This window comes from Aricia agestis, chromosome 18 (genome assembly GCF_905147365.1).
Source record: "Aricia agestis chromosome 18, ilAriAges1.1, whole genome shotgun sequence".
Classification (NCBI taxonomy): Eukaryota; Metazoa; Arthropoda; class Insecta; order Lepidoptera; family Lycaenidae; genus Aricia; species Aricia agestis.
The window spans coordinates 6,908,829-6,923,653 of NC_056423.1; the positions used below are offsets into that span (position 1 = coordinate 6,908,829).

General features: G+C 39.1%; 1 protein-coding gene across 2 annotated transcripts in view; it reads right to left on the reverse strand.

The window, feature by feature from the left end:
• Positions 1–2,774: 2,774 nt before the first annotated feature.
• The window catches only part of LOC121736061 (apyrase-like), a 32,321-nt gene continuing 20,270 nt past the window's right edge, over positions 2,775–14,825 (reverse strand). Inside the window, exon 11 of one of the 2 annotated variants that reach the window (XM_042127105.1) lies at positions 2,775–3,103. In XM_042127105.1, the coding sequence (XP_041983039.1) occupies positions 2,963–3,103 (141 nt within the window). In that variant the 3' untranslated portion in view covers positions 2,775–2,962. The remainder of the gene's footprint in view (positions 3,104–14,825) is intronic. The other variant, XM_042127106.1, reaches the window with a different exon arrangement.

The following is a 14,825-nucleotide window of genomic DNA, read 5'->3' on the forward strand; positions in this document are numbered from 1 at the left end:
TACAGACAGACAGATAGACAGACAGACAGACATCCTTCCGCTTTGAATATTAGTATGGACACTGGACAGTGCTTTTTAATTGCCGTTTTCATAGAAAAACTAAGTTTGTGGATATTTTCAGAATCAAAATAGTTATGTTCATTACACTATGGTATGGATGGAAGATTTCTATAATAATTAGTATTGGTCTAAAGCTGTCCATATCATACACATAAAACGTGGATCATTGACAAAAATAATTATACCCCTATAATTTGCATTCGCATTTTTCCGCTGGTCAATCATAGGCTAACTATTAATTTATCGTGGCTTTAAACAGTATCTTTTCATATAAATACAGCCACAAATGACTTCCAATCGGATTTTCGAACCATGTACTGCATTCTCAGCTATTGTACCTCCACGAAGACCTTAATTTTAAGTGTATAAGGACTAATATTGTAGTTCGATGTAAACGGCCATGTAGCCACTAACGCACTGTACAAACAGAGTTGTTTGTTCCGCAGCGTTGGGGACTGTACGCGGTTCGCCAGCCGCTTAATTAACTGACGGCTTAATGTTGAATACTGTGTCATTTTAGTACTATATGCCTAGGTTTCGAAATTAAACCCAATAGTGGTTAGTGCTCAAGGCGACATCTATCTGACGACATATTGTTGTAGTAATATTATAAAGTTAATATACCTAGCGGAATAGAGCAACAAACTCGAGCTGTCAAACTAAGCCGAAATTGGTTTTCATAGGTGTGAAAAATATGTGTACGTAATACGTATACACTTACACAAGCATAATTGAACATGAATTCTATGAGATTAAATTGTCAACGTGCGGCACGTGCCGACTGGACGTCAAAAAAAGAGTGCTGCTGTCATGTATCACACGTCTCTTTTTCTACGCAGTGTTACTGATAGTGACATCGCTCTTGCTCAGGCCTTTGTTTCTCTATTCCGCTAGGTATATTAACTTTATGAGTAATATGTAACTGGTGAGACAGACAAGTGTGACGTAATGACATGCCAAAAAGGTTATTATTTTATTTACGTTAATGCACTAGCATATACTTTGGAACATACCGTATGTAAGTGGATGCAGTAGATGTCAAAATCAACAGGTCTGAAAAGACCAAATATTACAAACTATTAACATATTTTTGTCTATTATAAGTGGGGCACATATTATAATGTCCGGTTTCTGAATATGGAAAAAGTTGGCCATTAAACTTTATTTTTTTATTAGGTCACTATGGAAATATCTCTCTATCCTGAGACCGGACTATATAGTGCAAACACAAAAGGAAATGTAGATATATAAACGAGAATCGAAACGAATAGCTTTATTTCCACAGAACGTAGAAACTTGCTGTATTCTATTTTCGAAAGTATTTTTTCAGCGAATTCCGATCGACCGTTTAAACCAATTTCTAACTCTAGAACGTTCAGATTAAAATGTTCTAAGCTACTTTAAATTCAGCACAAGCCAGACTAATCAATGGAGCTCGGAATTTCATCAAACCATATCCAATTTTCATTTGGTACCCGATTCAGAGTTAAAATCAAAACTGTGAATTTCAGAGAACTATTTGGATGTATCAGAGAAATTGATTGCGGTGGACCTGCGTTATTCGGTTGGGTTATTTATTTTATTTATTTATTAACACTTTATGCAAATTTACAAAGGCGGGCTTAATGCCTTGTGACATTCTCTACCAACAAACCTTAGGGTGATACTGAGAATATACAGGGTGTAACAAAAATAAGTGATAATACTTTAGGGTGTGTACGTATTCCTAGTAGAGAGTTCACTGTGAAAGTAGCAGCGCTGAAAGACCAACATTTTTTTTCACTTTTGTATGGGGAAACTCATGACGCTCGGGCCCTTGCCCATACAAAAGTGAAAATTTTTTTTCGTTTTTCAGAGCTGCTACTTTCACAGTGAACTCTCTACAAGGAACACGTACACACCCTAAAGTATTATCACTTATTTTTGTTACACACTGTATAATACAGGCGCATTCGTGGTAATGAGACACAAAGGATTAACGATGAAATAAATGGATTTATGTATTGGGTTGTAACTTGTGTTACATAATTATTATAATACTAGATGAAGCCCACAACTCCGTTGCGCCAAAATTCGCAAGAGCGATTTTTCCGGGATAAAAAGTATCCTATGTCCTTTCCCAGGACTCATAGTATCTCCATACTAAATTTCGACAAATTCGGTTTAGCGATTTGGGCGTAAAGAGGTAACATACAGACAGACGTGGGAGAGCCATGCTTCGGCACGAATGGGCCGGCTCGATCGGAGAAATACCACGTTCTCACAGAAAACCGGCGTAAAACAGCTTGCGCTGTGTTTTGCCGAGTGAGTGAGTTTACCGGAGGCCCAATCCCCTACCCTATTCGCTTCCCTTCCCATCCCTACCCGCCCCTATTACCTTATTCTCTGAAAAGGCCGGCAACGCACCTGCAGCTCTTCTGATGCTGCGAGTGTCCATGGGCGAGGGAAGTTGCTTTCCATCAGGTGACCCGTTTGCTCGTTTGCCCCTTTATTTCATTAAAAAAAAAAAACAGACAGACAGACGGATAGACAAACTTTCGCATTTACAATATCAGTATGGATTATCATTGTTAGTCGCCATCGATCGGCAACTAATATCTGCATTTCTTTGATAGCATCATCAAAGAAATAAATTCGATTTAAATTATTGATCGGGATTTGGTCGGGTAAATGTCAATTCTGTATTAGCTGTGATCTTTGGTTATGTTTAACATACATAACGTGACGAAATTACATAGATCTGTCTAACCTAAGAAAAAAATAAACAGTACAGTAATATTACCATTTATTTCGTAATTTAAACCTTTTCTTGGTATCTCGAAACATTTTGTAAACTGGCCACACTAATATCGCAGCAGCATTTGTAAACTAGCAGCAACAAAATATATGTTCTGTGGCAACACTAGTTGCCGAGACATGGGTCGGTGATCTGTATGCGGCCGTCCAAATCCCTGATGATGGGCGACTCTCGCCGCATGTACTGGAGGATCACGTCGTAGTCAACACCGATGACTTCCACGTTGCGACGGTTATTTGATATCATCTGGAAAGAAGGAAGGAATTAAAGAAGGAAGACAAGAAGACACGAAGGAAAGAAGTAAGAAATGGTTTCTGAAAATGATGCCACCTTAGAAAGTATTAATTCTAAAAAAGAAGAACTTTTGTTATTTTATTTTGTATCTATAATAGAAAACGTCAATCTTATATCGGGAATCGGCTCGAACGATTTTCATGAAATTTAGTATATAGGGGTTTCGGGGGTTATAAATCGATCTAGCTAGGAATCATTTTTAGAAAATGTTATTTTATTAGTGTTTTATCCAATACCGAACAAAGCTCGGTCAAATAGCTAGTTCATATTAAAATAAAGAAAAAATAAATATGTTAGTCACATATGAGGTAGCAACTAGCAAAATATTAATTTTGTGGAAATACTTTAGTATTTCCACTACACATAATATTTAATTTACATAATAATCTAAAACACTACACATAATATTTAAAATATTCCTGTAAAAGATTACATCGATACTCGTATACGAATACTGTTTCCTCATTATTTTGATCATAAAATCACAAAGCTAATATTAAGCTAGCTATACCTAACAAGGTAAATTGAAGGATTACAACAAACAAAATGTTAAAATGTTGTCAAATTAAAGTAACAGCAAACTAGTTTTGTCCTGGTAACTCTAATTTTGTTAAATTAGACCAACTCCTAACTATGTAACTATAGTCAGTAGTTGTAATTTAACATTAACTTAATTTGCTGATGACCTAAATCCGAAAATTCTCGTCAGGAGGCTTTAGAAGAGTTTATCTAGGTAAACCTAATCTTAATACTTATTGTAATATACATTATTAATAGGTATTAATATTAAATATTGTTAATAGATACCGAGTTCAAAACTCAATTCAGTTTTTATGACAATGAAGGATAAGAAGTTGCAAAAGCTTAAGATTACCTAAATAACGAATGAATAGAACTAATGGAGGTAAGTACACGGACGTAAAAAAAATAGGTAAGTATAAATAAAAGATTAATAAAATTTATCATTGAAAACCAAAAGTTGTTAGCAACTATAATCAGAGGCCGTAGTGCCTTTCGTTAAAAACGATGACGAAATTTGTTATCAAAATGTACCTATGGGATTTGACATTAGCAGAGTGGACAGAATAATTATTATATAGAGTACTCGTACTAGAGATCGCCCAATGGTCGAAATTCGACCTTACTTTCAACGACATTAGGACTACTACCTATATTTTGTGAAAAAATATTGACTTTAACATATTTTTTTTCAATTCTTGTCTCTGGGACTCAGCTGATCTCAGATGGCTGTGCTAAAATTCAATAAAAAAACTATACTCCATTTTCAATTTGTCAACTTGTTGTCAAAAGACTTCAACCATAAATAAAAGAGCATAGTTAAAGTATTATAGTATCGCGTGGCCATTTTGTGCTTATTTTCATACAAGTAGTGTGCGTATATTTTCTTGAATATTTTTTTTTGTCGATTATTTCGAAGCACATTATGAAAGAAAGTCAATTAGTTCATGATATCGATTAACTATAGTTCAAGTGATGAGAATCCGTAAACACACGTAAAAAGCTATGCAATTTTTATAGCCAAATTATTAATTGATGTGACATTTTTAGCACTAATGCCTTATATTGCCCCCCCCCCCTGGATCATGTTGATGTTCCTACTAAGTACATTATCTAGTACTTTCATCTATAAAAATAGCGAATTTATGCCATTTGTTTGCAATACAACTAAAAATTATTAATTTTTTATTCTTTATAAACACCTAGCTTATAAAAAATCTAATTTGCCAGCCAGCCAGCCAGCCCAGAACCTGCGTAATTTGACCCCCCCCCCCCCTCCCCTGGCCCAGAACCTGGGTACGCCCATGGGCTGGACCGCGCCAACCCCCTATAGCGCCTGTGTGCGAAATCTTTGAAGCCTCTTTTTCTCGAATCTTAATGTTTCAAGTTTCAACTTATATTTATTTCTTATAATTTGTTAAATTTCACCGAAATTGGCTACGCCGCGGCGCCCCTATTGGCGCCTATGTGCGCCGCACACTTTGCACATAAGGGCGGCGCGGCCCTGACTATAATAATTACCATGTGGCACCTATAATCATTATGTGTGCCACAATTAATAATAATAATTAATATTGTGTTACATGTTCCTCGTAATTTGGCCAACATGTCTATTTTAATAAAATTATATTACTAAAGTGTTGTCCAATTGGAACGAGACAATACGCAATATACTTATAGAAGTACGAGCTTTTGCCCGCGGCTTCGCTCGCGTTAAGAAGTATTATTATATACAAACTTTCCTCCCCTATTTGAACCCCTTGGGGTTGGAATTTATCAAAATCCTTTCTTAGCGGAAGCCTACGTTACAACATCTACCTTCATGCCAAATTTCAGCCCGATCCGTCCAGTGGTTTGGGCTGTGCGTTGATAGATCACTATGTCAAGATATAAGATAAGATTTATAATTATAAACGGTGAATAGAAACTTGGTCAATTCGAATAGTTTCATGAATTAATTCAAGAGATCGGCCGAGGAATTTACTTTGCGGATTTCGCAACTTGTTCCATTGCTAATTGGACTTGTGAGCTCCAGCTACAAGACATTTCAACTTTTAGTTTCTGCTGTTGTTCTTATTCCAATTGTATTCAGCAAAATGATTACAGCGTTTTACTTGAATATTCAATAATTAATAAGAATTGTTTATTATTTATTTCAAAATATAATTGTTACTTAGTCATCTCTACAATGAGGGTTTGCGATATTTCATTTGCCGTTAGGTAGCATGAAGTTCTCAGAATATGGCTTTTCCCGACTGCCCAAGGGAAGGCTTATGTTTTTGATCCTATGAACCACATTGCTCCGTTTCATAGAATTCGAAATGAAGTTTACAATAGGATTAACACTGCAATGTTTTCAACATTACAGTGATATATCCTATTGAAGAGGCAGCACCAGCATAAACAGGAAACAAAAAGTTTTTTTCGACGTTTGCAGAGTTTCTTCTTTTTATGAAATAAGGGGGCAAACGAGCAAATGGGTCACCTGATGGAAAGCAACTTCTGTCGCCCATGGACACTCGCAGCATCAGAAGAGCTGCAGGTGCGTTGCCGGCCTTTTAAGAGGGTATAGGGTAATAGGGGAGGGTAGGGATGGGAAGGGAAGGCAATAGGGGAGGAAAGGGAAGCAAAAAAGCTCCTTCACCAGTGAGGAGTTTTGCAAGGGGAAGCAGCTGCTGTATGAGACGCTCGGCCAGAGCGCGAACATGCCGTCGCGACGAAGAGACGGAACCGAAAGGAGCGTGCAGGACATCATCTCCTTGTTGAAGCAGACTGATTCAGATGAGGTACCGGCTTTTGTGGCTAAAGAGCTGTACAAGCTGCCGCCCGTCACGTTGGACCACGTCGACGTCGTCAGCCTACTGAAGGACATCAGGTTACTGAAGGAGGAGCTGACCGGAGTTCGGGGTAGATTGCAGGCGTCAGAAGCTATCATTAGTGATCTACGTAATGAATTATCACAACTAAAAAGTAATAATTGATTATTTAGGTCACCAGCTGACGCCGCATTCGTCACTCATCGCCGAGGCGCACAAGCGATCACGTTTAGCCCGTTAGCATTATCGGACGGGTCAATGAACGCTGCCGCTGCCGCCCCCACCCGCGCTCCCCTCCCGGTTGCGCCGACGCCGAGTCCACAGACGACTCAGCAAAACTACGCGACTGTTGCTGGTCGCCCCGTGCCTCCCCCGCGGGCGCATAAAAATGGGGAAAATGAGAGCCGTAAGGCTTCGGAGAGTCGCAAGACTACGGAGAGCCGCAAGGCTACAAAGAGCCGCAAGGCTAAGTCTTCTCGACCTGGCAAGGACGAGAGCAGGAGGTGCGATGAGGAGGACTTCATACTGGAGGAGAGAAGGAAGAAGAAGCCCGCCGCCCGCAACCATCGTGGCACCGCGCCATATGTACCTGAGCTGCGTCTGCGGAGCGAGGTCCCCGCGACGCCCCTGTACATATCCAGTCTGCACTGGTCCATGGAGGTCGAAGACGTCGTGGACTACATCAATAAGAAGACATCTCTCCACTTGAGGGTCGAGCGTCTGCAGTCTCGCCACAAGGTCAACTTCAATTCCTTCGTGGTGAGAGTACCGATGCATCTTCTCTCGACCTTTGAAGCGGAGGAATTCTGGCCGACTGATGTGGTTTACCGAAGGTTCCGGGGGAGACTCCGGAATGAAGCGCGCGTCACGTCGCCGTTAATTCGTGATAATGTGTAGTTGTTAAGTTTATATAATCTTTATGTATGTTAGTCATTAAGGTATATATTGTATGGGCCTACATAGCCTGATTTAAATAAATAAATAAAATAAAAATTGGGCCTCCGGTAGATTCACTCACTCGGCAAAAACAGCGCAAGCGCTGTTTCACCCCGGTTTTCTGTGAGAACGTGGTATTTCTCTGGTCGAACCGGCCCATTCGTGCCGAAGCATGGCTCTCCCACGTATAAATTCCTGATATCTGTTTCTGTCAAATTCCTGATATGACTTATGAAATATGTCAGATTTTAGTCGGATTATTTACCGTATTTGCTAGTAGCGCCCTCTGCACCTTTGCGCTATATTCCCCTTTTTTGTGGAAATAATGCGGACTCTTTGAAATTATTGAAAGAAATGATGCAAAAATGAACTTACAGTGTAACCCCCACCACCGGTTGCTATGAAATCTTGGGAGACAACTTTATACTCTTTCTCTAGATCCAAAGGATGGTATCTGGGGACTTCACAATCTATGCACCGCACTGATACGTTCAGAACTCTGTCTCCGAGATTCCGGGACCCGTCTAATACTACCTGCATACCTGAAAATGATAGGTTATGTCATCATCACCTTGAGTGGCAGTCCTCTAGTCTCTTTGTGGTATGCATAGTATAGCTTCACATAGTACGAGCCAGATTGGTCTACGGTTGCGTTGGAAAGGGATATTACTTCCTCTATTAAATTTTAGGTAAGTGTTATGTGTCATGACCTTTTTTTTCCCCCCGCCAAAAATGGTGCTAGCGCCACTTAGTGTCGAAACACACTGTGTTATAGTGCCGACTTTCCGCTGCGGAAGTTCGGCTTGATTCCGCCTGCAATGTATTTTAAATTACCGATGACACGCCATGCCGAAATTCCGTCACGTTATATTGTATGCGTTTGACATTGCTGAAGTAATCATGCGGAATTTCCGTCGCGGAACTCCGGCATGGTGTGTTTAGACACTTAGGCTTCGGTCTCGAAATTAGCGGACAGCGGGGCGGGAGCGGCGCCGGCGCATGACAAATGACAATGTAAAGATTTATATGGATAAGCTGTCTACTCGAGACTAGCCTTAGGCTCGATTTGTCCGCACGAATAAGCGGTTTGGCCGCTACATCACGATTCACGAGATCACAAGCCGTAGGGTCTATCGTGTCAAACAGCTGTCATATGTCACGAAATAGCTTCCACATGTCACTAATTATGTCCGTCCGACACGTCATCTGATACGAAAGACCCTACCGTCCCTCTGGTGGCAAATAATTTATCGTAAACCCTCATTGTATGTAATTTGTGGTGCGACCGCGCCGCTATTTAATTAAATCTTTGCATATAATTGCTTGTGACCTCGTTGGGTAGCTTCAGCGTTCGTTCAAGCGGACGTGTTCACTTCTACAATACACATGAAAGTTTTACACGTGTTTGCTCTGGTACAAAACTAGCGCGTGTCACGTATCGCGAGTATCTATGAGGGTTTCTTTGTGAAGCCTGACTCAATTAAGATTCAAAGAGCCCTCGAGGGTTCCTTAAGGACCTTAAGATGAGACTCGGCTTAATAGAGGTTAGGAGTACAATGGTTTTGAGGACTAGTAAACAATTTTTTGTAAATGCGAATTTTGGAAGAAAGGAGGACTAATGAGGTTCAGCTCGCGAATATCACAGATAAATTATTACATTAATTAGGAAATAAAAAATAAAAAAAAAACTGGACAAAGCCCGCTTTTTAGGGTTCCGTACCTCAAAAGGAAAAAACGGAACCCTTATAGGATCACTTTGTTGTCCGTCTGTCCGTCTGTCAAGACCCTTTTTCTCAGGAACGCGTGGAGGTATGAAGCTGAAATTTATATCAATTACTCAGGTCTACTGTCCCTTGAAGCTGTGAAAAAATCAAACTTCTAAGCCAACGCAATCAAAAGATACAGCCGTTTATGCCGCAAATTTTCGACACTTGCAAGGGAATCAAAACCTACAGGGTGCTTCCCGTGAACTCAGAATCTTGAAATTTGGTACGAAGCAACGTCTTATAGCATAGATAAAGGAAAAATTACGAAAACCATAAATTTTTAGTTACATCACATAATATATTTTTTTTTAATAATTTTAAACTTACTACCCATTTCCTCATAAACGCGTAGAGGTATTAAATTGAAATTCATACCAAATACTCAGGTCTATAATACCTTTAAGCTGTCGGAACCCTCGGTGCGCGAGTCCGACTCGCACTTGGCCGGTTTTTTTCAGTAAGTCATATTATGTTGAACTATGGCTGAGAATATTCTCGATTGTGTCAGCTTTAAAAAAACTAGACCAAATCGGCCCACCCTTTTGGATGCTACGATGCAGCCGACCGACAGACTGACACGTCAAACTTAAAACACCTTTTTATTCATTGGCGATTAAAAACAAAATATAAGCTAGGTATTGAAATTATTAGGCATTCACTGCAATAGACTGGTTAATAGTTGGGACGGTCCGGCACGTATATTAAGTCTTGCTTCATAGGGTTAGTTCACACCGAAACGAGAGGAAATTAGAGGCAACGCGACCACAATAGACATAACATAATTCTGTCTACTCTGACGCGACGTTACATGACATAAGTTCGCGTCGCAGGCAACCGTGTAACTCAGCGTTTCCCAAAGTGGGCGACAACGCCCCCTTGTGGGCGCTGAAGGTCTAAAGGGTGTGGGACTAAGAAAAAAATGGCGGCATTTTGTAGAGGCTGGGAGAGCTAATATTACCAAAAACTTCTATTTAAACTGATAGAATTCTTTGAATATTACCGACAAATTTGTGTTAAGCCCCTAGGAAAAGAAAGTAGGTGAAAGAATGGGGGCGCTAAAACATATTATTTTGTTCTCAAAGTGGGCAGTGGATAAAATAAGTTTGGGAACCCCTGTTGTTATTATGTTGACGAATGATAGTACAATGAAACGATATGCATTCACCTGAGGACTTGGCTCATCCAACATACATAGCATTTCTGTGAGGTTTACTGGACACTAAGTTTCAGAGTGACAGGAAATTGCAAGTCGTGACGCTTGAGCATAATATCTCCCTTATTTGTACACATCTTCAGTATAAATACCTCTCTTTGGACGTAAATTTTCTTTGAATTTTTTGGACAATCTTTGAATTTTGTCCTTAACAGCGCCTTTTTTGGTGAACGCCTTAATTTTGTATAGCTCATAAAAAACGCATCGTCACGTTTATTCTCATTTCATCTCATCTTCTTTCTGGACGCACCTTTACGTTGTGAAACATTCCTTGAATTATGCCTGAACAGTGAACATGTCATCAATTATTATAATTGTGGTATACAATATTATAGTCCATTTTGTCACGATTCGTCTCATTTGTGAACTGACCCTTACACGTGTGTATAGACTATAGACACCTAATATGTCTATAGGCATAGACGGGAGTGATTAAGGCGTACCAGGTCTAGAACTAATGACCTGTTGATTGGAGAACGATAGCAATAAAGACCGGAGCACCAACGGTCCATTTAGAGCGAGCCACGATGAATGTGGCCAATAAAATGAAACGGCCCTAGCAGATTAGTTGTTGGATGTAGAAATTAGTTTAGTAAAAGAAATTTAAGTAGAAATAAGGGGGTTTAAATGAGATTTTTTTTAAGTAGTAACCAACTTAAGAACAAAATCCATTCTATACTTACTAATAATACGAAAGTGTGTCTGTCTGTCCATCTGTTCGTCTGTCTTTCTGTCTGTTAGCTCATCAAGCCCAAACCGCTGAACCGATTTTGATGAAATTTCGTATGAAGATACTGAGTCCCGGGAAAGAAAAAAAAGTTTTTTTAGACGTTTGACAACGTTTCTGTCAATATTATGATATGACGTATGCAACTTGTCGGATTTTTGTCGGATTACTGTTTGTGCTAGTAACGCCCTCTGCTCCAACATTTGTGTTATCCGCCTCAATATAGGTTACAAAAAAGTTCTTATGTTGCGTATGTGACTTGACCTATAACTTTTTTAACGAAAATCCGTGAGAAAATTATAAGAGGATCATGCAAAGGAATTCACTTCTTTAGTCCTTATTTTCAAATACCTACCAATCTCCGAGACACGTTTAACCTTGCGTTTAACCCAATTCGGATTCTCGTTTATGACAGCTTATTAATTAAAAAATAAATTCCAGATCCGTAAACTGGGCGAGTTGTAAATTTATTAATAAAATTGAATCTAACTGCCACCATAAAATAATTTGAATGCCGATGCCGAAAAGATCGGCGCCCACTTGGTCGGGATGAAATAAAAGGGGTAATTATAAAATCGTCGGCGTATAAAATATTACGGAGAATATTTCAAACTCGGATAGCTCAATTAGAGAGAAAGTAGGTACTGGAAGAAAATTATTGCAGCGATGAGAAAAGAGTTGCAAGAGTTGAAAAGAATATAATATTATAATTACTAGCTATTTAATAAAAATGGATTTTCAAATGTGTTAGTAACGCTAAAACTCGAAAACGGCTGAACGGATTGGGCTGATTTTAGTCTTAAAATATTCGTAGAAGTCCAGGGAAGGTTTTAAAGTGACACGAAGTTCACCGGGACTGCTAGTTCATTCATATAAAGGGAAATTCGGACAAAAATTAAGTACCTAATTTTATTACATAATTCTAATGAGAATCGAGTACCATACTCTCCTTAAGTATTAATGCGAAAGCGAGTCTGTCTGTCTTTCTGTCTGACTGTCTGTTACCTCTTCATGTCCAAACCGCTGAACTGATTTTGCTGAAATTTGGCATGGAGATACTTTGAGTCCCGGGAAAGGACATAGGATACTTTTTATCCCGGAAAAATGTACGGTTCCCGCGCGATAATCGAGTTTTGGCGCAACGGAGTTGCGGGCGTCATCTAGTGCTAAAAAGTACTCGCAAAGCGATCGTTGAGCTAATTAGTAACTACCCACGTTTGTTCTGCGAGCGTTCGATACATTACCGACGAGCCTAATTGCTGAATCTGCCAATTTACTTGTAATGTATTACGCAATATTGTCCGGTATTGCTCGCATTTGTAAGGGTTTTGTTTCAGTTTAAAGCTAGGAATAGTTTCCTGTTTTAGAACTAGGATGAGTATTATTTGGATATAGTATCCCATATTCCTTTACTGGGATTCGAAGTATCTTCATGCCAAATTTCAGACTAACCAGTTCAGCGCTTTAGGCTTGAAGAGGTTACAGACAGACAGACACACACATTTATAATATTAGTAATAGATTCGATTGTTACGATAGAACATAATATACAGGGTGTAACAAAGCTAAGTGATAATACTTTAGGGTGTGTATAATATGTTCCTTGTAGAGAGTTCAAGCGTCCCGGCGCGGCGTCACGAGTTTCCCCATAAAAAAGTGAAAAAAAGTTGGTCTTTCAGCGCTGCTACTTTCACCATGAACTCTCCAAAAACTTCTATTTAAACTAAATAGAATTCTTTGGAAGTCTCTACGAGGAACACGTACACTCCCTAAAGTATGATCACTAAACTTAGTTTTGCTACACCCTGTAATAACTGTATAATGTATAATAATCGTATAATAATTCGTAGTCGCGGACAGCTCTAGTCTATACTTAATATTATAAAGCGGAATAGTTTGTTTGTTTGTTTGAACGCGCTAATCTCAGGAAGTTGGGGTCCGATTTGAAAAACTCTTTCAGTGTTAGATAGCCCATTTATCGAGGAAGGCTAAAGGCTATATTTTATCACGCTAAGACTAATAGAAGCGAATAAATAAAGGAAAATGTGAAAAAACGGGGAAATTATTTGAATGAGCTTATCTCGCGAACTACTAGAGCAATTTTTATATTATTTGGCACAGATAAGAACAGACTACGTGAATGATCATAGGCTACTTTTTGTGGACTAATTTGTCTGTGAAATATCTAATTTACGCGGGCGAAGCCGCGCGTAACGTCTAGTCCATAATAAAATGTTAAAGCAACCATAACCTGAATGAGACTGAAGACAAGAGAAAGTTTTCATCTCGCGTTCATCCCAGTGGGCTAGCTCCAGTTTACAAGAAATTAACCATGCATAGTCGATAATAAGTGACACTTCATAGTTCATTATAAATAAAGCCTCTTATTATAGCAAGAGCCAGGAGCAGCCAGGCCTTTGCTATTTTATGGCTTTACGTTGACTCCACTTGCATGTCATATAGGGCAGAGGATTTCATGTTATATTTTTACGCACGTCTTTACAGATTTAGGCCCAATTTCACCAACGTCTATTGTTAAAATGTCTTCTCTTTCATTCATATGAAATACGAAGGAGGTAACGTGATAGTAATTCGAGCATTAACTTTACGTGACTGAACACACTAGGCCGAAAATACGCGGCTGAAGTTCGGCATGGTTACGCCTGCAATGTATTTTAAATTACCGATGACACACCATGCCGAAATTACGTCGCGTTATATTGTATGCGTAGCGCATTGCTGACGTAATAAAGCCGTACTTCGGCCACGTAACAACGGCATGGTGTGTTTAGACACTAACAGTCGTTGGTGAAATTGGACTCAAATTCACCAACGACTGTTAAATTGAAGTGCTCGCAAGTGGACAACAATTCAAAACCTTTTATGAACACATTTCTCAGCTCAAAATATCTCACTCAATATTAATCTAACATTTCAAAGTGTTCAAGCAACAAGGTATTGGGGATCGTCCAAGAATTGCGCTAGACGATATTTTTATTTCCCCCTCCTGTTGTATGATTTCATTGCTGCTGTCATGAGATTCGACTCGAGATTCGCCTCGTCCCCACCCCCATTTAATCTCACGTGGGATTTAGCAATAGAATATATAATTTAGTGGGCATAAAAATATCTAATAATAGGTAGGTACTCGAATATTTTTTTAGTAATATATTACTAGCAGTAGTTTTTCTAAAACTCTCTTCACCACAATATGAGTTTTGATGATATTCCTCCTGGATCCTGCTGGATCTTCTTCCCCCTAAATACCTTATGTACTATCTGGACGATCCCTACAGGAATCAAATAGATTCCCGATAGAATGTTATCGAATCAAATAGTTCGGTCAAACCCGGACGCTTATGTAAGTGCCGAACTAAACGACTAACCTCAGAAATTTTCCACTAGATTATACCACTGACAACTCGACCAAATTGAAGATCGGAGGCGAAACTTAGAACAAACTAGACTATTTGTACGAGTATATACCTACCTCTACTTATAATACGTTTAAACTTGAGAGTAGGAGCTGGTAGTATTTATAATGTAAAGAATAAATATTATGTCTTGAGTGTTTTAAGCGTGCTACTGCGGGGCTAAAATGGTCACATTTAGCAATTCCTCTCAATCAATTCAGCAAATGAATTGTCAAAACTGTCAAACTGACAAATGTCAAATCAGTACAAAAATACAGAAATGA